This window comes from Pithys albifrons, chromosome 7 (assembly GCF_047495875.1).
Source record: "Pithys albifrons albifrons isolate INPA30051 chromosome 7, PitAlb_v1, whole genome shotgun sequence".
Classification (NCBI taxonomy): Eukaryota; Metazoa; Chordata; class Aves; order Passeriformes; family Thamnophilidae; genus Pithys; species Pithys albifrons.
Window position 1 is genome coordinate 43,674,950 of NC_092464.1, and position 25,433 is coordinate 43,700,382.

Below are 25,433 nucleotides of genomic sequence, written 5' to 3' on the forward strand. Positions count from 1 at the left end.
TCCACTTATCTTTCAGTGGTGGTTTTGTGAAAATACAGGTGAGGCAAATTATATTGTAGTGCTGACAACCAGAATCAGTTCATCTAAAAGAAGTTAAAAAACCCTGTGAAAAAGAATTCTGCATATTTAACTGCTCATTTCCATGAATGACAGTGAGTGCAGCTGGAACAAAATAATTTATTTTCTAAAACATGAGCAAAAATTATCAACAAAAGACTAAAATTGTCAGTGAGCTACACCCAGCCTTGATGTTATGGATGAATATGGTTAGTGCCTTCCTATGCCAGCTAGAACAAGGTTCAGCAGGCAGGTTCTTTTGATTTTTAATGTTTAATGATGTGGCCTCCTTCTAAAAAGTCACTAGAACCATCATGAAAGTAATGCATTACTTCCTAATATAGCAATATAGTTAATCTTCTACTAATTTATTTTAGTGAAGTTGTAGTCTACTTTTCTGGTTATAAAAGAGTAACCAGAAGAGCAGACACTCATCTTTCCAGAGAACTGGATATTGGGAGTTTAGGATGCTCATGGCCATCCTTTCCCCAGATTTTCCACTGATAGACCTCTATGGCTTTTCTGTGTGTGCAGCTACACTGGGCCAGGGAGGGTTGAAAATTGCAGATCAATCACTACATCACATTAGTTATTTGAGGGCAGGTCCTTCCATTTTGGTTGCAGTGTCTTCTAATGAAATGAGATTTTACAACATAATTCCTCTCAATCCTGTGTACAACTTGTTTCCTTTTGATGGCTCTAAGTTTGCAGAGGTATTTAACAAATTAGGAAAAACTAGTTACAGAGGTTTATCATAAAAGATCCAGAGTAATCTGTGGCAGAACGTGCATTGTACTTATCCAAGTGGGAAAAGAGTGTGGAATATCTGAAATTTCTTAGTTTACTACGTAGAAAATCCTCTAGGTGGAGAAGCTCAGTCTTTGCAAAGGAAAATAGCATGAAGAGCAAGGCATAATCCCGTTATACAACAGTAATAGCTGAATGTTCAGGGTTTCTGATTCAATTTCTACAGTAGAACTTGCCTTGAAATTGGCTACAGAATCATAAACTGTATCTAAAAGTGCTTCCAGATAGTTCTGCACAATTACAGATGCAACAAAAACTACCATTTCCTTACCATCATTGTTGATGCTTCTGATTTGGATCAGTTTTTACAGTTGGGAGATGCTGAGCACAAAGCTATCTCCATGACCAAACCCCAGACCTTTAACAGGAGCCATAAGGAGTGTTAAACACAACCAGCTACAGTTGAACAGGCATGAAAAGTCAGAGCCCTGCACTGGCATTCGTGGCTGCAAGTGCTGTTTTATATTCCTATCCATTTCACAGCTGATCAGACATGGTAAACAAGAGTGGGGAAGAGTTTTATTTTTTACAAGGTATACAAGCAATTATTTACACAAATGGATCCATATTTCTAAGGGCTTGTAGTCGCTGCACCACTTCATTGCCTGGAATGAAAAAAACAAATCAAAACAATGCTGGACATAAGGGCCACTAATAACATACTGTACCTTGCATTTTGGGATTGCCAGTACATTGCTAGCTGGACCTTCACCTGTGCTCAGGTCCATTTCTCTCAGATTCCAACTCTGCATAAACTACTACATTGCTCTTAATAGATATGTTTGTGTCAAATCAAAAGACAAAAATAGCTTAAGTTAAATACTTATGATATTTAAATTCTTTATTCAGAAAAGTAATGTAAAAAGTGAAAGACATGTCACTAAAGGGACATATTATATGATCTTTCTGATCTATATTATATTACTTTCTGTGTCTGTGTACTGCAAAGATTATAACATGTTAAATTCCTTCACTTAGTATGTTGCATTACACCTGGCAAACCCCTGATTTCACTATGGTTCCAAAATAGCTGAATATGTTACAATAATTGCATACATTATTTCTATATTTCCATTGCTAATTGTATGTTATGGATATAATGTTTTGAATTTCAAGTGGGCAGAGTTCACCTGGCTCTCAAATTGGAAATATTCCCTCATTATAAAATACTCTGGGTGTTTCCTAGTCTGTTATTCTTACAAGTTTATTTGAAGGATTTTCAAGGCAGTTTTGCAAGTCTTGGAAGGTTAAAGGCCTGTCATATTTCTGAGCACATCTTGTTAACATCTATGCACATGCACATTTGGTTTAGTGCCTGTAAAACACACTTATGAATGCTGATTGGGCTCCTGAGTACCACTCCAAAGCATGATCATTCAGGTGGTCACGCTGCTCAAATGCTTTTAGGGAAGTCTTGTGTTGCTTTTCAGTCTGGCCAGTCAAAATAAGCCAGAGTAGTACACAATAAGTGGCACCTTTCTGCGTTATTCTTGTTGTAGTATCCTTTGTAACCAGGAAGCCTTGTCTCAATTAAGAAGATGGTGTTGCAGTGACTTCTGCTGTGGGTTCCCCTTGGTCTCCTGGATGTGGTTACCCCATCCCAGGACCGTAAGGCACATTCCCTGACTTGCAGCTCGCTGAGATGCTGCAGTGTGGGATGCTTGTGGAGGGAAACTTGCTTGTTTCCTTCTGGCATTTGCAGTACCAGTCCTGCACTTGGCCTTGGAACTCGGGGTGACAAACTCCTGAGACTGTGCAGGGTCTGAGGGCGCCGTGTGCTCCTCCGACCTCCTCGTCTGTCTGTGCTTGCGGGACTCGGTCTCACACTGAGCCCAACTTGTCCCAGATTCAATTAAAGCAAGCAATGGTAAATCTGATCTATTCTAGCAAAAGCACGATTTAATGAAGTTTGCAAGTTTTAGCCAGAAAGTGGTAAATTAATCAATGGGGTTTTTTACATTGAAACATTATTCTTCTTGTTTAAGAGGTTCTTCACTAGAAATAATGCCTTTGGAGAGCTGATTTCTTGCTTTGGTTTGAGCTCCCCATTTAGTATCTTCTTACATGAGGACAACCATAGAATTAAAGGTATATTCTTGGGAATTTTATGGCATTTTTGAGTCTAGTGTTTACAGTAATTTAGCAAACTGCATGGAGAGGTTTCTGTGCATTGCTCATTATTTTCAAGTTTTTGCTCATACATTTCAGCTTATTTGAGGGCATGCAGGAGTTGAACTCTACTCATAACCTCAGGAAACCTTTTCCAAGTCTGTCTACTGTTCAACATGCCCTAGCTATTTAAGCCTCCTCATAGCTTCCCAAAAATTCATAGCTTACTTCCTACAGGAAGTCTTGCTCTTACAGCTTCACAGAGAGAAGGTTGTGGAACGAAGACTTTACAGAGCAGTTATGTAAAAAACCCCAAATGCTTTCAAAGTGTGGGGAGAGCAAATTCTGTTACTATATAGCTCTGAGATTTTTCTAATCTGTTTTTCATACTGATTTAGTTTTGCATTGAAAAATAGAACCTACCTCAAAATTCACCTTGGTCAATGACTACAGTTTAAATCACACTGGCCAAGTCTTTTTAAAACCTACCCAGGAACATCCCTGACTCCTTCCAAAGAATTATGTTAAAAAAATTTACAAAACACTGAATTTAAGAAGCAATCAGAAGTGAACGCACTGAGATTTTATATGTCAAAAAATACCACATACTAGATTCTGTAGCAGATACTTTAAGATAATTTCAGCATTATAGTTCTTCTTTACCAAGATGCCAGTCCTTTATTCCAAGCTGCCCTACCTACAGAGCAATACAACTTTACACTGCACTTTACACTCAAGGTAACTAAAGGCACAACAGGCATTTCCTTGCAAACAGTATCTGGGAACGGGATAGTGCCAAAAAACATCTTGTAAGACTCCCAGTCCAGCCCCAATGGCAGTTTTATGGATTAGTTATGGTGGGAATGTGGCAGCTGAGAAAATCTGCCTTTTCCAGAGATGCAATGAAGCCTTTGGATCAAAAAAGTACAATAGGCCTTAAGACACGAGAGTGACTCTGTTACTATGAACACAAGTGGTGAAAATTTACACGTTATACCATTCTGTTTTCTTTCTTTTCTTTCTCTCTCTCTCTCTCTCTCTTTTTTTTTTTTAATAAAAGCGGCCTTATTGTCTTCTGCATGCTCTGAAATGTGGGAATGCTACATCAATGCATCAATTATAACTATGACTTCAAGGCAAATTAAAGATATTTATCAAGGTATTTTCATCTCTTTGGAGAAAATTGTTGTTGCCAAGTTACCATGCTACCTGAAACAAGCTCTTGGTGGATTTAAGCAAAATATTACAAGTATCACATTCCTTTATTTTCAGTTTAGCTTGTCTTCTTGGGAAGTAACCGTGCTTTCATGATTTTTTTAGAAAATGGGTTTTTACCCTTCATTCCACTAATTAGCATCGTGTTCCTGTATAGAAAGAGCCTGTTCTTGAAATCCATCTCATCCTGAATCTCAGCTAAATAACCTGTTCTGTACTCAGATTAATTCTGCAGAGAACCAGTGATGTGTCTTGTGCATCTGTAGCACATGGAGGTCTGTGAGTCAGCTTTTCTTGGTAGGACTCTAGAAATTGTTATATGAAACCAGATAAACTAAAAGAATGTGTAGAAGTTTTGAAGACTCATTCTTTAGAGGTACTAGTCATAAAATCAAGAAGTTTTAACAACTTGTCTTAGCTACATCCCAAGTTCCCATCCACTGGATGTGCTGTTTTCTTCAGAAATGTCACTTGGAATAGTTTCTGAATCAGGACTGATAAATTTGTGTACTCTGGAACATCTCTAGTACCTGAACTAGCATTTCAAATTGTTTTGCTAAGCTCAGGCTAACTGACCATCCATGAATAGCTGGCAAACCAATTTCCAAATGGTGAAGTGAATGACTCAGGCAAGGATACAAAAGCTGGCATGGCAGTGGGACAGAGCCAGTGGCAGCCTCTCTGCACAGTTCAGAGGCACCAGAAGTTCTGTATGGTCATGGGCTGCTCACAAAGTGTAGCATTTACAGTAGACACTCTGAAGTTACAATTATGAGTGAAGAGACTGGTTTTGATACTTTGGTGGGAAAGGAGAGGATTGCACCTTTTACAGCAGTAAACAAATGCAGAACGTGGGAGAAGATGACTCAGAAAACACTAACTAATGTGGTGCAGTGTTTGTATTGTGACATGATAAATGGGCTGTTTTGTGTGTATTTCACTGCACATACACACACAGACAGGAGGCAGATGAACCTAATAAAATTATACTAATAGCAGGAATCACAGCCTTTCTACAAGAAAGAAAAATTAATGTTCACCACACATGAAAAAAAGAGATGTACCTTAATTTTGTAGTTTTCTTTCTGTGTAGAAAGGAATGATATTTAAGGGTTCTTCTTTAATAAAGTGCTAGGCTTTAATGTCAAATGGCACTTTGTAGAACTCAAACAATTAAACATAAAAATAAATGCTCTCTTGTGTAGGAAAAAGTTTTTTGTTTGAGGAGTTTCTTCTCCTGGAAGCTTGATTAGTTGTTTTGGGGTTTTTTTACAAACTAAGAAAGTAAAAAGTAGAAACAGGAAGGATTAGGGTTAGAAACGGTGACAGTGGAACATGGTTTTGTTGTGCACCTTCCATAAATACCTTAAAACACAGAAACAGGACTGAAAATGTGTCAACATTTTGAAGTTAAATCAGGTTTATAAAGAAAGGAAGTATTTTTTAAACTACTTTGCAGACAGTGGATAGTAGAGCTCATATCTCAATAGGAGAGATTGGCCACCTAATGCTGCAGGTTTGATGCAGCTTCACTTTTTACCTGAGTTCTCTTTCTCATGCCTTAAAGATTAGATTTATTCCTCTTGCCCAAGCTCAGAAGTCTTTTAATAGATTTTAATTGTATCCCCCTGTTTGAATCCTTTTGGGTTTTTATCTATGTGAAGCAATTAAAAAACTCTGTTAATCATTTTTATGTCATATTGTTACAATTTAATTTCTTTCAATGCAGTACAATTTAAGATAGTTCATATTTCTTCAAAGGGGCGGATTTAATTGAGGAGAGAGGTGGAAGTCAGCATTAGCTAAAGTCAGGACAATGGTGATTTATGGTAGCTGAACACTGAGCATTTTTTATCTTCAACTATCATTTCTTATAATAATCTCTCCCCAAAACAGATGCAATCAGACCTTGGGCTGTTTCACTAACTTCTTTACAGAGTCTGGGATGCTAAAGGATTTCACTCAGAGTGACTGGACTGTCCCATGCTGTGATGAATATGTTGGAGTTTAATAACAATTATTGTACCTCATGGGCTCAATGGCTGTATTAATATTGCACTCACTGCTATTACTAAAACTTGTGATAGTAAAAAGTTGGGAGAGGATGACACCAGGTATGCACAGCTTGACTTTAACCTGGTTTCTTTACTTTTATTATTGTTCTGTGTCATGAAAATTTAGGAAAGCATATAGATTTAATTTCTCATATTTTAAACATGCATCTGGTAAATATTATTTTCCATTTTAGCTTAGCAGTTGTATTCACCACAGGTTATGTGTGTAGAGAAAATGCAACTGAGGCCTAATTTCAGCTCACGAAAGCTGGATTCAGTTCAGTTCTGGCTCTGCTTTTATTAGATGATTCCATGAGGTCCTTTCCAGCCTGAATTATTTTATGATTCAGTAATTTCAGTGCAGTATCCATATGGATCCTTCAAGGCCATTAATTTACATATGGTGAGGATCTGACCTTTTGCCAGAGACAGCTCTAACACTGCTTATCACATCATCAAAGGCAAACATTTATTCTGGGAACCTATCCTTTGATTTCAATTACAGAATGCATTGCTATTGACACACCATTGATGCTATAAATTTTGTTGTATCTTTCTAAGATTGTACATTTTTTCTTTACATATGCTATAAACTCATAATTGCCATCAGAGATCCCTGAAGACCCAGAAATTGCAGAGGAATATTACAAAGATGAGTTTGAATCCTGTTCAGAAGACGGTGAAGAGGAAGAAGATACAGAAGCATCGCAGACTGTCTCTAAGTCAAATCACCAGGTATATGTGACCTTTGAGAAAATAGTATACACTTGATGCTCATTTTCCATGAAAAAATTGAGTTCCTTCCAAGAATTTGTCCTACTGACATTCTTTTAGTTAGGAATGTCTGTGTATATCAATACCATTAATTAATTATAAGTGTATGCATGAGTAGTTCTTCTGAGACATTGATGAGAAAAAATCTTACATTCCTTCAGCATCAGAGTTAACACTCCCATTAATGTCTTCAGATACATCATTGTCAGAAAACTCCTTGGGACTCTAAAACACTCAGGGTGCCTAAGGCATCACTCTCACATGTTAACTATGGTTTAAACTAAATTAAAGCTGTTAGTATACTTCAGCACAGGATCCTTATGCACAGGATCTGAGTTCCAGCTCTAATTCCTGGGTTCCTCTAGTTGGCACTTCTTCCTGCTTGTATTAGATACATTTTCTAGGACAGTGTGATGAACTATGAACCTAAATAGCTGCAAGGCTTGATCAGAAAATCTGTAGACCTTCCCAAGACTCACAGAAAGTGTCAGTGAAGAGAAAACTTAGTGTTGAAAGGCTTGAAGTAGCTTAACAGCTGGGGTTGCCACAAGCAAGTCAGGGATTGCAGTGTGAAGGTTGAAGATTATTGGAAAAGGCACCTAATTTAGATCTGACCAGAATGAGCTGAGATGAATCTTGTCTCCAGTGATCAAGTCTCAGTGAAATCAATAAACTTAAATGCCTGAGGCAGTTCTGAAAATGGATCTTCCTACGGCATTTAGCAACAATTTATTTCTCCCATGGGCCCCCAGCTTAAATCATTGCCTGCAGTGCCTCGGAATGGTGCTGTCTGGGTCTGTGTGGGAACACCTACTTCAGTCTGTGTTCATTGCAAACTTCAGAGAACAGTGTGATGTCTTCTGCATTTCAGGGAAGCAGCCAAATATACTAATACTCCTCATGAAATTATGAGTAACTTGTACTTTTTGCAGATTTTGAACTAATAGCTAACTTTAGACGTAGTTTTTAAAGAACAAATAAAGTGTGTGAGAAATCAGAACTTTAATCACAGTAGCAGGGAATCCTGAAATTGTTTTACCAATAAAACTTGAAGTTTACTCAGAAACAGCTTCCTTCAATCTAGACATGTCCTCCTAGCTTCCAAATTAAACACACAGGATGCCTTAAAATTCAGGAGCATCTTGCACAGTAGGTCTAAAGAAATTATCAGTCAGTTGTAAAACAGTGGGATATCTCAGACAATGGGTTTTTTCAGTTTGCCAGGTTTGTGCTTACCCACAAGATGTACACATGCAAAGAAGCCATTGCCCAGAAAGTCTCCCACAAGATACTCTTGAAAATAAGTTATTGCTCATTTTCATCAGACTCCAAGAAATTTTTTTTTTAGAATGCCTTTTAAATGTTCATTCAACTTTCATTGATGGTATCGGTAAGTGCCAATCAATAGTGTTTTTGAACAGACAGGCTGCTGCTTAGAATTAATGAAGGGTGGAAGATAAAAACAGGTTTCTCAATAGTGCAGAATAAATTAGCTGTTGGCATTCAGATGGAAGCAGTGACAGTTCCTGGTGTTGCAGTGACTCAAAATTTGGTGGGGACGAGCACCAACGTGGTGGGCTGGAAGAGCCACCCCACTGGCCCCCTGTTGTCTCTGTGAAGCCCCCCAGAGCATTCACCCTCTGTGGACTGGCCTGCACAGGCTGCCTGGAAGCAGGCCTGTCACCACTGGCCTTTTAGGACTTCCTCTGTCAAAGAAACTGATTCTCTCTGCTTTTCTCATGGTGACCCCAGTACCTGAGATATACGATGTGTGTTTCTGGGTATTGACACCATTACCTTTTCCATTTCATGGGAAGCGAAAACAGTCAATTTTTGCTTTCTCAAGTGAAAAATTCTGCAATAAGTCCAAGGTCAAAGCAGACTGAACACAGCTGTGCAAATCTGAACAGTCATGTCTGAGCTCACCAAACAGAAAGTCAGTACTGTAAGGAGAAGTAAGCAAGCGTTTTTAGGGAGTGATCATCTAATGCAGGTTAGATGGGATATGCTGAGAGGTCCCTCTTTGGTGACTATAAAGGAATCTATAGTTATTAGCATGCACAGAGTATATTCATTCTGGATGTCAGCAGTTCTGTGAGATGAATCCCACTCAAAGGTAGGTGGGATCATGCTCAGTATTAATAATAAGCTTCAAATCCTACCAGAATAGCAGAGATTTGTTTCTGCAGTCATTTACTTAATACCAAAACTCCTACTTTTGTTTCTATGATGGGTTTCATACTCTCATGCCCTTTCTTCAAAAATACCTTCATAAATTAAGCTTTTGGAGGTGTGTGCTAACAAAGAAGTCATTACACTGCAACACAGTAAGGACTTGTAAGCTGGTTACCTATCTAATTTCTGCAAACCTCTCAACTTTCCAGTTTCAAGATTGCTTTACTAGTTATTTCTGTGCAGAGAGTGCAAAATGCTGCATCTGGTGGTGCTGCCTGGTGACCCCATTACTTCAAACAAGGATTAAAAAAAATCCCAATATTCATGCAGTAGCATGGGGGTCAGAAAAGTCATCTAATTGAAAAACATATTGGGGTGCAAGATGTAGAAAGGTATCTGAGCTATTTATTCAAGCTGTATTAAGCTCCCACAGATGTCAAGACAGACTGAGAAGTAGTGGCCTTACGTGAGATGCAACTCCTTCAGTTAAGAAGGTAGAGTTAGGCCCTGGAACACTGTAATTCTAAAGTTTAGGATGGGAGCTGAGACAGCTTTTTTCCTCATGTTGATACCTTTCATTACAGCCTGTCTGATTTCAGATATGTTGTCCAGCATTGGAGTTTAGTGTCCTTTGTTCCTCTGTTTTGGAGCAGAAATGCAGATTGACAGGTTTTAAGCAGCAATTTGCTCCTTATTTTTCCAGCTCTCTACCTCTTTAAGCCAATGGCTCTTTTCCACATGTCTTTTTCTACAGGGGAAGCAGTTTCTAATTAGGGGGAAATTATGAAAGAGAATGACAAACTATTTCTAAAAATATTTTCAATGTGGTGTTTAACAGAGGTTTCATGTTGAAAAGTTAGTGCACAGTGAAGCTTTGATTTAGATGAGTTGCTAATGAATGCTCTTTACTGCAGTTTATCACCTTGTCCTTTGTGTTTTCTTTTAGTGACCATAGTAACAAATTGGCCCTCTTCATTATGACAAAGTCTGCTAATATAGTACAATAGGTTCCTATTTTCAAATTCCAAGTTGCTTCTGTGGTTGCCGGACCAGACAATCAGGTGGCATGAATTGCCACAGCTCCAGCAGCTGTGAGAGGTCTGTGTGCTCTGCTGGATGCCCAACACCCACGGCCTGTGGCTGCTGAATGCTTTGGATCTGGAATGTGTGAGCATCCGCTCCGTGCCTCTCCTCTGTGCCTCTGGCAGAGCCCCTTGCCTGGTCTGGGGCTTTGCTTTCTCTGCCATAAAAGAAAAAAATTAAAGAAATATATTAAATAGATAAACATACTCAATAAAACAGCTAAATCCTCTTCCTCTTGCTGAACCCGAGTGGAGAAAAGGCAGGGGTGATGAAAGAGCTGAAAATGTATCTTTTGCCCTACAGCATAAAGAGAAAAAAATCAGCTCTGTTGTTATAATTGGAGTCAATATGATGTCCTGTTGAGAGAAGTAAAAGTGTTTGGAATTACAGCCTTTATCCCATTAAAAAGGAAAAAACAAAGTTTTATTAAAGCTATAGTATTGTATGTAGTAATTTACTATGCTTTTGCCTATCTGTAGATTTGTGGTTAACTGCTAGTGAGAATAAAAATAAAAATAATTACAAATTTCTATTGGCAGAAAATGAATATTAATTTTTAGCTCGAATGAAAAATACTTAATAATTTTTAATGAAATCCTATAGATATTTTAATAATTTTTAGAAGTGCAGAGAAATTGTATCTGTAATACTACGTCTGTCTTAATTCAATGTGTATTGTATATATAAATGCAATTAATGCCTTTTCTATCATTTCCTGGGGATTTTGCTGCTGACTGGCAAAAGCCCCAGTTAAGCAGATTGAGATTAACTTGGACACCTGAGGTAACTCAGGCACTCTGGGTGGGCTGCAGAACTGGAAACCCTGGTGCTGACTTGAGCCAGACAGGACCCCACAGGCTGCTCCAGAAGGGCAAAGAGGCTCCCTCAGAGCTCTGAGCCTCTGCCTTACCTGTTCAGTGGACAGCCAAGAAGCTGATTCCCACTGTGCAGACCTCAGCTGGAATAGCAGAGCCTGTTTGGAATATTTGCTTGGGGAGAGGAGTAGTTACTTCATGCTCATCCAGAATAGCTCCCCCTCGCACCAGAAGGTCACTAACCAGCCAGAAGTCCTTGCCAACAATTACTGCTATCCCCTTAAGGTGTACTGGCAGTTCCTCAGTTTAGAATGTACATTTTCAGTATGACCACATAAGAATATAAGCAGATTGTCCATTGTAGAAATGGAGGTCAGTATTGTTTCTTTTTATTCTATTATTTTTGGTCTTAAAGGTATAGAGTGCTGAATACATATTCTGCACATATATTTTTACCAAGGTCAGGATTTTGACTTTCAGTTTTAACTACTCAAGAAATGCCATGTTGTCAAATGTGATATGGCAGCAGCTTCTAGAAATCCAGAGTCCAAGTTTCTCTTGCAATGAATAAAATTGTGATGTGCTTCCTAGACAACAATCACTGCTTAATGGCCAGAACTTTAGGTTTCATCTGTGTGCACAAACAGCATTTCACATGAAAGGTATCATGGAAAAAGTGTTAACCATCTGATAACAGAACACTTGGAATAGAAAAGTGCTAAAATCTCTTCTTAACTAAAAATGCTTCAGTTTGTCACTATTACTAGGTGTGTAAGTAGGTGCAATTACATGACACATACATAAGTATTAATTTTCCCTGGGCATCTATCCTAAGCATAAGAAATTTTGGCATAGTTAAGAAGCACATACTTGCCTTTTTCAAAGTAGTACTGTTTTAGGTATTCCAGGACTTAACCGATGATAAAATGCTAGTGTATTTTCAGGGACTGCACACCGCCCTCCACAGCAAATACATCTTTAAACTGGTTCTAAAAACTTGTGTTGTGCAAGGAATCTGATGTAAGTTGTTTGGATATAACCTCATTCCCAAACCTGGTGTTTTAGAAGAAGAAATCATAGAAAAAGTCCTAAGCAATGTAACTTCTTTGCAGTCTAGTCTTGACACTCACAAGCATGATATCCTCCATGTTAGTGGGATCGTACCTCTGGAACAGAGTGTTTGTATTTAAATCTGTGTTCACACTAACGCTATTCCTATTTCATTTGTTCACAGAACCGTGATATGGAGGCAATGGTTAAGTATTTGGAGAGTGTCCTGAATCATAGCTCATTGGGTAAGATGGTATCTCTTCTTTAAGTGATGTCTCTTCTTTAAATAGCAGCAGTTATTAGCAGTCTGCATTCATCACAGTCCAACTATTTCCATTTTGCAACAAAGTAACTAAAAAAAAGTGATCTTGAAAATTACTTCCTTATAGTAGATTATACTGCAAAGAAGTATAAATATGCCAAAAGAAAAGGCATGCACAGTTAAGTGCTTCTGTTGAAAATAAAAAAGCCGTAAAACATGATAGTCAGAAACTTTTAAAAACTCAGCTTCTGCCATTTTTTCTCCAGAGGAAAATATTCAGGATATGTAAGTTGTTTTATAGTTTTTAGTACTGGCAGCAATAAGAGAAAATGAATTAAAATATTTAATTTTTTTTGTTATGATCAAGGTTTGGATCATACTTATGTTGCAGTATTTTATTAGAGGTATAGAGAAACCACTGAGAATTTAAGTTGGCTATGTAATCCTAAAACCTCCTACAAATTCTATAAATTCAGAGTTTGAAACCCTGGTTTCTTGTGGTCAACTTCAAAGCTAAAATGAAAAGGTATGTGAAAGAAATCTGTTTCTGTGGTTGTCCTTGGAGACCACAGGGGTGAACTGTGCCAGCAGCAGCCTCTGTGTGAGCCACATGAAAGCCCAGCTGAGTTCCAAACTCCTTCACTTGGATAAACTTGACTCAGTATTATTTTGTGGCTCTAAAGCTAGAACAACAGGGGAATCCTGGAATCTTGGGAAGTCTTCCTTCCACAGGTTCTTCCAGTGCTGAGCTCTGTTTCACCCCTGTCTGTCTGTGAGCATGGACTGATGGGAAGAGAAAGGCAAAGAAGAAGAAAGATGAAAGGGAGAAGTCAAAACTCTGGTCATCATAGCCTTGTAGCCACTGGTCATCTTCAGGGTCCCATGTCAGGGAGATCCTTAGGGCTGAAGGAAGGAACATTTACATCCAGTTTCTCTTCACACTAACAGGAAAAAACTAGGAGTCATTTCAAGCAGTTGTTAGAGAACAAACAAGTTGGAAAAAACAATTTTTTTTAATGTTAGCAAAGGCTGTTATAAAAATGATACAATAAATACAAATTGTTTTTCACAGGTGCAATTTCTTTAGTATAAATCTCAGTGTTGAAGGGTAAAAGGACTTACAAGGTAACTGAGCTTTATTCTCAAGAGGTCCCACGGAGTCACTCTGTATACCAGAGCTCTAGTGTGGTACACAGTTGCTTTTGTGTTGGCTATACAGGCCCACGTGGAGTGTATTTGAAATAAGATAGTCCATGGGAAGATCACAGAAAAGAGCAGCAAAAGGAAAGGGAGTTTGAAAAGCTGGTTTTACAATTTACTAAATTTGCTTAGCCTAAAGGAGAAGAAGGCTAGAGACAGTTGGGTCACTTTGTGTTGTTTATGAATCAGGAAAACACACCTGATTCTAACCTTTTATATCTTGCACAAAAAGGCATTGTAGGATCTCATAGGTAGCAGTGAAGGCTGAAGAAAGAAATCAGAAATCCAAACAGAAGCCTGTGATTTAGTGGAGATATTAACTTCATAACACATAATGGCTTCCCAAGAGATGCAGTGGATGTCTGTCACCAACTCTTTGGTCATTAGCAGAAATATTTGTAGAAACACCTTTGGACCACCATGGGTAAAGTCTCACCGGATAATTTACCTGTGAAGAGATATTCAGCCATAGGATTCATTTCCCTGCAGGTTCTCAGTGAGAACCTCAAACTGGTGCTCCATCTCCTGAGAGGACAAAGATCTTTTGCTTTTTGCCCTATGTTGTTCTCTGCAATACTAGAGATTGGGAGATACTAATCTCTGAAATACATTTAGAAAGCCACAATACCTGGTTTTGAAAAGTCAGTGCTCTTGTTCTTTCATTTGATTTTGTTTAATGAATTGAGAACTACATATTGCATAAAAAATGCAAACAGTTATCTGGTCAGTTTTTGAAGAAGGTTAGTTCCCTGCTTTTTGTTAATATAGTGCTAGGCAACCTCCCCAAAACTGGATGCAAAATGTGTTATTAATCAAGTAACTTCTTCTAGGAAAATACCTGTGATGTAAAAGTTGGTGTGATAATGAATCACCCCAGCAAACTTCTGTGAGGTGTGTTGTAGCACTAATGTGCCAAGCTTAGTAGTTTTCACTGAGAACTTACATTTTAATAATTAACCACGTCTTTGCAGCATCCTACAGTCTGCAGTCCTTGCTGCTTTGGAGTACTCAGAAAATCCTACTAACTGAAGGGAAATTGAGATACTAGTTTGCATACAGAGACTAAGTTTTGCTTGGCCAGCTGCCAATGTGAAGAGTAGACAAAGTGCAAATTATTTATCCTGAAATCCCAGGAAAAAATCCAAGAAGGATGTCTTTAATAATGAAATGTCAGAGGAGAAGGAAATATTGTAGAAATAAATAGATTGAACCCACTGAGCAGAAAGAATATGCTGAGCTCTTACTGCAGTGATGTATCCTGTAATAATATACCAGAATTTATCTGGGGCCTGTGGTTCTTTCTTAAGAAAATCCAAAGATGATATATTCCTTAGCCCACTGGTGCTCAGAGCATCAATTCTTTTTTGGTCTCAAAGCCCCCAAGACCCACATCTGGACCTTAATTCTGTGTCAACTTAGACAGGAGTGTGCTACCCAGTAACTCATGAGCTGAGCATTGCTCTGCACAGCACCTGGGTTTCCTCAGGGCCACCCAAGAGCACCTGAATTTTCCAGGGCCACTGTAGGAACTGAATGCTTACAGACCCCATGCCACAACAGATGGAGATGCATGTGTGTTGTTACAGTAAGTCATCAGGAAGTGAGTTTTTACATTAATAGGTGAAGTTATTCGTTGCTAGTAAGAACTGAGCTTGTCATTTTTCATCTTTTAAACTGCATTAACTGTATCTCAGTTGTAATACTTGGGCACCAGACAACCATTAGCCATTAGGTGTAAAGATTAGGAAAATGTTTTAAAACATCAGATTGTTTCTCCATAGCCAGATAACAGTCAGGAATCCATTTCTTCTGTGCTCTCTCTCCATGCCTGCTTCCAAGCTTCTGAATCCAGCACAGTTCTGAGTCCAGCAGACCCCTTACTGTGAGTGGTTTGGTAGGATCTCTAACGATGGAAAATTTGAATCTCAGCATTCAAACATACATGATCAAGACCTAGAATCATGTGAGACATAGGAGCTTAACCCTTGGAAAAGCCATGATTACACATTCCAGGGAAGCACTCAGTGCTCTCTGGGGTTGTCTATGCAGCTCATAGAAGGAGGGTAGCTGCATGCTCCCTCTGCTTCCATGTGATGGATGTTAACACAATCCAAACCAAATCCCAGCTGAGTCCAAGCTAAAAAGCACTGCTGGGAGGGGAGTGTGTGTTCATTTAGGCAAGGTATTGTGTTAATATGTTAGACTTTTGGCTTGTTCATATGGTATGCAGAGCCCTCCCACGTGTGTTCAGAACTGAGTCCTGTGTGCCACAGCCCACAGGTTCACACAGGGTGTAATCCCACCCTGATACACCTCCTTTGGGAAGTGAAATCCTAATAATAACATTTTGTGAGAAGAAGCTAAAATAGCTGCTTTGTTTAGCTTAACAAATTGGAAGCTGAAATAGGATCTCTTTTTCCAATTATAAAGAAATGAAAGGAGTATGTGAAAAGAAAGGAAAGGACTGAGTAAGACAAGGAAAAGGACTGGCACAGGAGGAAAATGAGCATGAACTGTCCAATAAGGAAGTTTTGTCAGGAAACAAGAGGATAGATTTTAGCCACCAGCTCCCAGTGAGGTTTAGGATTTGTCTTCCAATGGGAGCAGTCGGGGCAATAAATACATAAATTCCTTAGGAAAACCACAGACTTGTATGATGAAATGACTCCACAAAACTGCAGGACATTTGAGTTGGTAACCTTGATAGTCCTCTGTGATTCAGCACTTCTGTGTTCCTGTGTATGAGCACCTCAGTGAGAGGGGAACCTCAGGCAGTTAAATATTGCAGCAGCCCAGGAGACCTGCAAGCAAAAAGTGTGAGCTTGTGTGAATATGCATATGTTTACTTCTCATACATATAGGTGTTTACGGGTATGTGTGTGTGTGTGTGTGTATATATATATATATATATTTATGCATATGCATAAAAGGAGTACCTTTGCCTGAAGGAGAAAGTAATGTGGTAAGTTAAGTAGTTCCAGTTAACAGTAGTGATCAAGCTAAAGGAGAGACTTGCCTGTCAGGAATACTGTTCTTGCTCTTAAAAGTAAGTGCAAAAACAATGGAAGAAAATGCATATTGTCTAAGAAAATTTAATTTTGTTGAATATTTATCTGTCCCAGGACTTCCTCACATGAATGTCCTTTCTGTTGTAATTCCTTGTATGATACACAGAAAGAAAATTGTTGTTACAATTCTGGAGCCTTTAAGCTATAAATCTACTTGTCCCTCCAAAAGGAGTTGCCCTTAATGCGCATTTAATAATCTAATTCATCTTTAATTAATGTGGCACTACCTTGTGACAAACAGGAATAGTCTTCCTCCTCCTGACTGCCCTTGGTTCTGCAGTAGGGCTCAGGGGCTGAAGGTGAATGAGGTTGTGTGTCTGTGCATTGATTTGCAGGCTCGGGGACTGTCACCGGAGTGTCCCCAGGGGCGGCCCAGGCGTTCGGAGCTCTCAACTGCACCATGGCTGGGACCAAACTGAAACGCATGAGGGAGTAAGTGGCATATTTATGTGTTACCGATATACAGGCAAAGAATATGGATTTGAAAAACTGCAAAACACAGCAAAGAAAATCACGTGTTGTTTTCCCACTCCAAAAAGTCCCTTCAACTAAAATAAGTGGATGGTGAGGTGTTCTTTACAGACTGGATGCCTGTGTGCCTCCAGAGAGAACAAAGGTTTACCACCACTTCCAGTTGTTTTCTTCTGATCTGCACAGTCACTGATATCCTTCCACTTTTTTGCCTTCACTGCTCACACTGTGGTTCTGAACTCCACTTTCTTTATTAGCACAGCAGATGCCCATAAATCACCTGCATATATACACGTTACCACCACGTTTGCTCCACCACCCACACTTCCTTCTTGCCTGCAACAAAAGGTAAATGGATTTTTTCCCCATGATGATATGATGTTTTAAACCAAACACAATTGCTGCTGTTGGCTGGGATTTTCACATGAGACAGAGGAGTTTACATGAGGAGTTCCCTCTGAACTTGTTGTGTATTTGTTCTCAGCATTGCTGGAAACGCAGCTTTAGTAATAAAGGCTTCTTTTCTAGAATGTACTGATTAATGTATCTTGAGCCTTTATCTTAATTCAGGAATTTCTGGCTTTCCAAGATGTATTACATCCTAATTTAGATGCTGATCTGACAATCAAAATGATATCTATTATCTCTGAACTCAAATATTCTTTGCAGTGTTGCAAGATTCAACTGCTCTCAGATTGTAAACCCTTTTAAAAAGAGCAATTTTCTCTTTTGTAGGTGGACAGTGCCAACAATATGATGGATGTTATTGGAATACAAATAAGTTCAAACATTAAATGCTAATAGTTATTTAAGTGAGTCCACTAAGGAAAATTAACACAACTGAAACAGCATTTATGGCAATCACTGTTTAAAACAAATCACTGTGTATTTGAGGGATATACCAATCAGATTTACTCCAGATAAAAGTTGTTTTGTTTTATGGCATTTCAAGATGCAAGAGTTCCCAAGGTTTCACTTCATGGCTTAGACTTTATTGTACAACCAATCAGCAGGTCTCACAGCCTGCCATTGTATTGCTTCCCATTCTCTTTCCATGGAAACTACTTACAAAATTTAAAAAATGCATCACGTTGTACTAGCTGCAAGGTGAGGTCATTAAGCCAAAGTGCCATTAGTCTTACAGCCTTCACCTGGTGTTCTCATGGTTCCTGGATAAACCTTAACTATTTGAACTTCATGGTCATTGCTTTTAGGACTAAGGTGTGATTCGATCACTTGCTTCTTTCCAATTCTGTTTTTCCAGGGCTGTTTCATGGGTTTTGTGAGTTGTTGTGACTCATGTTATTGTCCTTTCTCCAAAACATGCTGACTTTGTCCTTTTCTGAATATATAAAGGTGAGCGAGTGTGTTCATCCCTTGGAAGGTGCAGTGTTAAGGAGCAGGTGAGAGCACAGTCCCCAACATGCATGTACACGAGGAGATGCATGCACTCTCTGAGCCATGGGCACCCTGGGCACAGTGAGGGTTCAGTGCACACTGTGGAAGTGCATTTGTCTGCAAAACAGTGCAGGAAGCCACAGCTGTTGTGCTCATTGCCCAGCAAACCTCAGTGATGTGTTTGTTGTCTGCCATCCACGCAGCTGTGCCCCCTAAGGAAGGCTGATGTAGTTTAGACATGTGCAATTCAGATTTACTCAGGTAGATGCAGACTTGTGTAGGTGTCCAGAGCACAACTTCTAATGAAACAGACACTGTGGGGGTTTTGTCTTACAGAAACTGAGTAGCTGGAACTCTTATAAGGAAAGAGAAAAGATCACAGGAGATAATGTGGAAGTGCAGTGAAACCTGTTTGGCTGTCAAGTCACTAGAAAGAAGAGTGTGAAGGTTTGGGATTTGCACCACTTTCAGCAATAGTCTGATGAGGGAGACTCTTCCGTCATGGATTACTCAGACAGGAAACTTTGTGCCCACACATTGCAAGTGACATTACCTAAAGAAGGTCTCATTAGCTCTGATAAAATGGTAGATTCATCTAAAATAACACAGGGTTTAACAGCAGAAGTGCCTTTTAGCCATTTCTAATTGACACGTGAATAATGTGGGCTTGCAAGCAACTCTAGCAAGACAGTCACTTGATCACAGATGTGGTGTGCTCATTGCTTGAGTTAGTGCAGTGTGCTTCACTGAATGCATTCTTTGACAGGAGAGAGACTTGCTGCTTATTAGAGCATCAATTTAGGAGGCTTTGACTGTGTTCTTGTGCAGGACTTTACATGGATACTCATGTGAGAGGGAGGTTGTGCTCAAAGTCTTTACAGGAATATAGATGGAAGCCAGTGATGTCCTTGAATATGGTAGGCAGGAGTCCTTGCTCTCCTCCTATTTTAAGTTACAAAGAAAAAAAAGGCTCAGAGCTTAATCTATAGACAGGCTGAGTGTGTTTATGATTCAGTCACCAGCTTTCTTTGCTACAACCCCTGAATATTTCCCCTGACTCTTTTCCAGCACTGTGAATTTCTGTCCTCTCAGTAAAAATCATGATAAAATCACCTACTCCAGTGACAACAATTTCCATTGTCTTTTATTTGGAATCAGCATTCATTATAAACTTTATAGCAGAGATTTAACTTTACCTTTCAAGCAGAGTTTATTGTCTCCACAAAAATTTTCACTTCAGTGCTAAGCATTTTGGTATTGGGATCTGCAGTGTCAATAAGAAATCTCCATTTCTTGATTTAACTCAAAGGTTATCTTGAGCTTTTTCTCATAATGCTCCTTCCCAGCCTTGCATGTTAACAGTGAGAATTCAACCAAACAAACAACTCAGAGTTGTGCAAGTCATATTCCTAAATTTTAAGCTGAGGACTCATGTAAGGTGAAGGAAACAGGAGGAGCCATGTCTTGCTATTTTCTGTCCTGCCCACCATCTAATTCTTGTGGTGCTTCTGATCCTTGATGGTACTGGGTGACTTGGTACATGCCTCAGTCTGAGGGGCACTGCTGTCACGTGCTATCCAGAGCCAAATTATCTGTACCAGGGAGATGCATGAAGAAAAACTAATGACCGTTCCACTGATGCTCCCCTACAGAGACTCTCCAACTATGCATCTCAGAAGAGAACTACACCATTTTTCAGAAGCAATTCCTCAGGCCAAAGCACTTTTCTCTTCAGCTCAAATTGAAATAGCACCTATTAATTTTTTCCCCCTGAGGTCCATACAAAACCACTGAGTACAGAGTGTTTTGTGCTCCTTTGTGGAGGTATCCATGAATACCTACAGTGAGTCATTGTAATAGCCATGAACTTTAATATGCAGTTTAGAATTCAGTAAAATGTATGTCAGTAAAAGGAAAAGGCTTTTACGCCCCAAATTTTAAGTAAATTAAAATCCTTTAACACAGCAGTAAGCACCTCTTAGTCAGTCCCTGAAGTCTTATACACAGCAGCATACCATGATCAGCAAAAGACTTCATCATCCCCTGCTGAGGGTAAGTAAGGCTGTCTTTCAGAAATCATGGAGAAAAGGCTTTTGGTGATATTTTTATTCTGCTCCTGTGAATGCTCAGAACACCATTGGTTTAGACTCCTGAGCAGTGTGCACGTGTGCTGCTTGTGCTTGTGATGTTGGCATCAAATGCATCATTTGTCTTAAACATTCAGAAAAAAAGGTCACATTGGAGTCATTGAATAGGCACTGGTTATTCCTTGAGATGTTATGCTAAAATGGCTGTAGTATAGAAGACTTTCTGTACATTTCTGTATGCATATTTTTCAATTATTGTAGTAAAGAAAGTATTTATTTGATGTAGTATTTTATTAGATGTTGGGTAGACCTTTCTGAGCCTACTGAAAGTGGTTTGGTTATTGATGTCACTGAAGGCAGCTTTAGGTGAAGACAAAAGCAATAAATACAAAAAAGCTAATTGGTTTTTTAGACTTCCATTAAAACAGCTCTCAGTGGCCTTTAAATTGCCATTGACTGTCATGTTGAAGGTGTTGTTGCAAACATGTTTGAGGAATAAGATGTCTTCTCACAAGCAAAAGACATATTTGGTCAGGAAGTTTATTGACACTGAGCTCTCACATTTTTTGCAGATGATCCTGAAATGCTTCTGAGCATTGAATTCCTCTTGCAAACACCACAGTTGGTCTCTTTAATGCTTTATTTTCTAGTAATAATTTCTGTCTGGTGATCCCAAGACATCTTAAGGCATAACTATAGCTTTTTTTCATCCCATGGGCTAAGCCAAAACATTATTTACATATCCTTCCTCCTTATCACAGTTTCTCACACCTCATTTTTAAATGCCAGTTTCCAAATGATCTCATTATGGAAACACATTCAACATCTTAGTCCGTAAGTTTTTCTTTCTTTTACAGTAATTATATTTCAAGATAACTGCACTATTACCTTTCAGACCCAAATCTGAAGGAAATATTTTGGGTTTGCTGTTTTCTGCTTGCTTTACAAACTAGTGAGAGTACAGTAAACTAAGCAGGAGCACTAGGAGAGTTGAACCTTCCTGTTTGTGACCAAACTGGGAAACTGGGTTTTGGCTCGGAACAGGGAGAAGTGAGTGAATGCTCCTGCCATGGTAGTCATCACTCTCCTAAGGCAACAACTGGGAGAAAGTGGAAACAAGTGAATCCTGCCCAGAAACAGCAGTACCTCTCAAGGCTATAGCTGGAGCTGATGGGCTCATTCCTCAGGCATTTTCCATGGGTCTTCATTCATCTGCTTCCCACTGTCCATGCTCCTCCCCTTTCCATGTCAGAAATGGGCAGCTTCTGTGGTTGGCCTGTTGGCTCTCACTCTGTTTCTCTCCATCCTGCATCCAAGGATGGGAAGAGCATGTCACCTGCCATGACCAACAGTTCTTAGCAGCTTTGCCTTTGTTATGATGCTCTTTGAAATGAATAATGAGAGCAAACTCAGTATTTAGTGAGTGAGTCTAACAGGGCACATTTAAACTTTGATGCATTTTCTTGAGATGCTCATTTTGCACAATACTTGAACCCCAGTCCCAGCCCTTAAAATAATGTGTAATATTTCATAAATTTTCTTAGATATGTAAAGAGAACTCAGATTTTTTCAGCTTCTCTACAGAGCTGCATGTCAAAGATCCACGAGCCATTCTGTTATTCTGATTTTTAAGGGTTTTTTGTAAGTGTACAGTAACATTATAACTGCTTTAGCACTAGAGAGAATTCTTATTCAGTTTGAAAATTACATTCCAGTAGCAAAACACATAAAATTATAAGTATATATTCACTCATTTTAAAATGTCAAATAGCCCCAAACACAAAATATTTGGAGAATTGGAGGTATACATCTTTTTGTTCTGCTCACAAAGCATGATTCCCCCGGTTTCTTGTGCTGTGCATACATAAGGCATAGATTGAGCTGTTCGGTTTTCTAGCACCTTTATTTTGTCAATAGTTTGCCAATGTGAGAATGCTTTCACGCAGCATTAATTATATAGTCTGATTTCAGTACAGAACCACTTGAAGAATCTTGACAGTGCTTACTAGAAGCAGCTCTGCAACTGGGGGAAGTTTACAGAGGCACTTAGGGGAAATGCAGGTAGGGAATTGTCAAAGGGCATTTACCAAACCCTTGCCAGGACTACCATCTAGATGTACAATTATTCCGTTTTCTGAGATATTTGACACAGAAGAAAGAGCAGGGCTCTACTTGAAAAGTGTTCAGATATTAAATGTTTGCTTTTTTGGTAAAAAATGAAAGGACAGGACCTCTATCTACTTCTTCAAGTGCCTAAGTAGCTCTGTGGAGCTTGTCTTACCTTGATGAAGACCCAGAAGAAACTGCAACTTTCCTAGGCCTTACTGAAACTCATAGATGTACTGTCCACATCTGGTACTTGGTTTTCTTTCTTTCTCTGTAGTGTGGTGTTGTCATAGAATCGTATCACTCTGCCAAAATGTTGATTTATCTGAGTCTTGTTTTGTGCTAGGAACTTTTTCAAGGGTTACAGATGTGGAAAGGGACCTGAAAGAAGTTGTGGACTTAATCCACCTGGCTTCAGTCCCCCTTGAGTGATATAGATGTGAACTAAGCCCATGTGGTTGATGTTAAAAGAACTGTTTGCATCAAAACTTTATGCAAACAGTTATTTGTGTGTATATGTTGACATCTATTTTTATGTGTATGTATATACATGCTTATTTACTGGCCATAACTGGGCATCTCACATTCCTCAGCAGTTGGGGTCTTTTTGGCTTTTAAAATGCCTTTTTGACTGGATTTAAGGGTATTTATTACTTTTCTGATGATCTTGTATGGGTGTTTAGCACAGGTCAGAGTTTGGATGCTGCTTCACCTCCCCCTTGACTGTGCAGTGCACGGGCCCAGCTGGAGGTTTCCTCAGTAAATTACTATGGGAGTTGTGCTGCTTCTCTCAGAAACTGTCCAGCTCCACCCCAGCTGATTACATTGATCTCTCTATTGATGCACTGGCCATGTTGGCAGTTCATGGTAGCTCAGAAACACATTGTTTTGTACCAGTAGTAACATTTAATACAACGTGGCCAAAGACAATGCTTGGATTGAGAAAAAATATATATAGCAATATTTGATATTATGATCATTTCATTGAAATGCATATTTTCCCTTTCTCTGATAGGCAAGTTTTTAGTTTGATAACTGTCATTTTTTTATGAAATCCTAAAACAGGGGAGATGCCCTCCCAAAATTAAGCCATATAAAAGGCATTCAGCATTAACTCTCCATTACCACACATTGAACAGAAGAGATTGCAGTTGTGTTCTTAAACTCTTATGAGAACTGTGTGTAATTAGTGACTTTTCAGAAGTGACTACAGTATCCTCACATGCCCACATTCAAGAAATAGCTCTATATTGTGTTGCTTTTCAGACACATCTGTCTAAAACAAATGCATTGATAAACAAAGCAAATGGCATCAGATATGTGTTAAATGTGCCATGAATTTCTGCTTGATCTTGATCAGTGATGCTGAATGAATTAAACTGATGACTTTTCCAAGATTCTCTGTATGCCATGGCACTGTTAAAAATCGGGGTACTGTTTAAAATAATTTTAGCAAGACTAGGAAATCTCAGATTGTGCCTAAAGAGGCTGCAGCCCAGGGAAGTGTGTGGGGGTTAATTCTTCATGGGCACTGAGCAGTATGAATTTCACCCATCCTACTCATCAAGAGTAGCTCTATCTCAGCTATTTACATTTCCTCTCTCATTTTTAGTATTGGTAGTAAATTTCTTAGTATAGGAAGACTTTCAAATTCCAATATTCAGGTTTGATTTAAATGACTATGTTTTGTTGTAAGTTGTTTCCTTCAGTGGGAAAAACCTAAAAAATCATTTTCTCTAATGAAGAAGTATCTTCTAAATTTGTAGTAGCTACAATTCAGTAGCAGCTCTAAATTCTGATTAACACTTCTTCCAAGAGCAGATGTCAGTTTCAAATCCTATTTTACAAATTCATTTATCTCTCAAATTGAGGTGCATGGAGAATATTGTTGATATTTCTTCACCTGTGTATCTACATCTTTTAATAATAAGATCCTTCTTGGCTCATGGGAAAGCGTGTCCTAAATATGCTTTAGGTTTTGCAGGTCTGTGAAGTAGGACATCAGAGCATTTTGTTTGCAATCAGAGTAAGGGGCTTTCATTCAGAAATTAGGAAGTAATTAAGGATGAATTATGAAAATTATCATTGTGTCTTCAAGTGAAGAAATTTTCATTCAGCAGTAGTATGAAGGAAGTCAAAGTCCATTGAGGCTTGAAGGTGAAGGCTAATATTAGCAATTCAGATTTCTTTTTCACTAGCTTTTATATAATAATTCTTTCAATTCCCCCCTCCTTTTTTTTTTAATAAGACCTTTTCTTAGAGTTTATGATTTCTTTTCTCATTCCCAAGATTGCACCGTTGTCAGAACTAGAAAGGTGTTGCCCTACCTGTAAAAATACATTCCTAAAAATAAATTGTGGAACTTACCATGCACTCTCCTAGCAGATCTCAAAGGGTCTTTATACAGCAACGGGGAAGCTTTGCTGCAAATGCAGTTTTGAACCCAGAGCCATTTCTTTCAAGTTTTAAAGAAGTTTTAATCATTCTTAGTCAGTAATGCCAGCAAACTGAATGACAGGAAGATAACTTGTGAGGACAGAGGTCCTTTGTGTTCTGACTGAGATAAACCTGTTTGTTTACTGAACCATGAGATGCTGTAGCAGATATCCCGAGATTTTCTGGTACAGTTAGAAAGCAGTATTTTGTATGAGATTAAAGATATGTAATTTCCTGATTCTTTTGTGGAGTTGTCTCAGGAGGTA

At 38.8% G+C, this 25,433-nt stretch overlaps 1 protein-coding gene across 3 annotated transcripts in view; it reads left to right on the top strand.

Moving 5' to 3' along the window:
• The window catches only part of NEK11 (NIMA related kinase 11), a 77,314-nt gene that overhangs the window by 46,073 nt on the left and 5,808 nt on the right, over positions 1-25,433 (top strand). For all 3 annotated transcript variants that reach the window (XM_071560252.1, XM_071560254.1, XM_071560253.1), the window contains exons 13-15: positions 6,853-6,977; positions 12,324-12,384; positions 17,005-17,101. In XM_071560252.1, the coding sequence (XP_071416353.1) occupies positions 6,853-6,977; positions 12,324-12,384; positions 17,005-17,101 (283 nt within the window). The remainder of the gene's footprint in view (positions 1-6,852; positions 6,978-12,323; positions 12,385-17,004; positions 17,102-25,433) is intronic.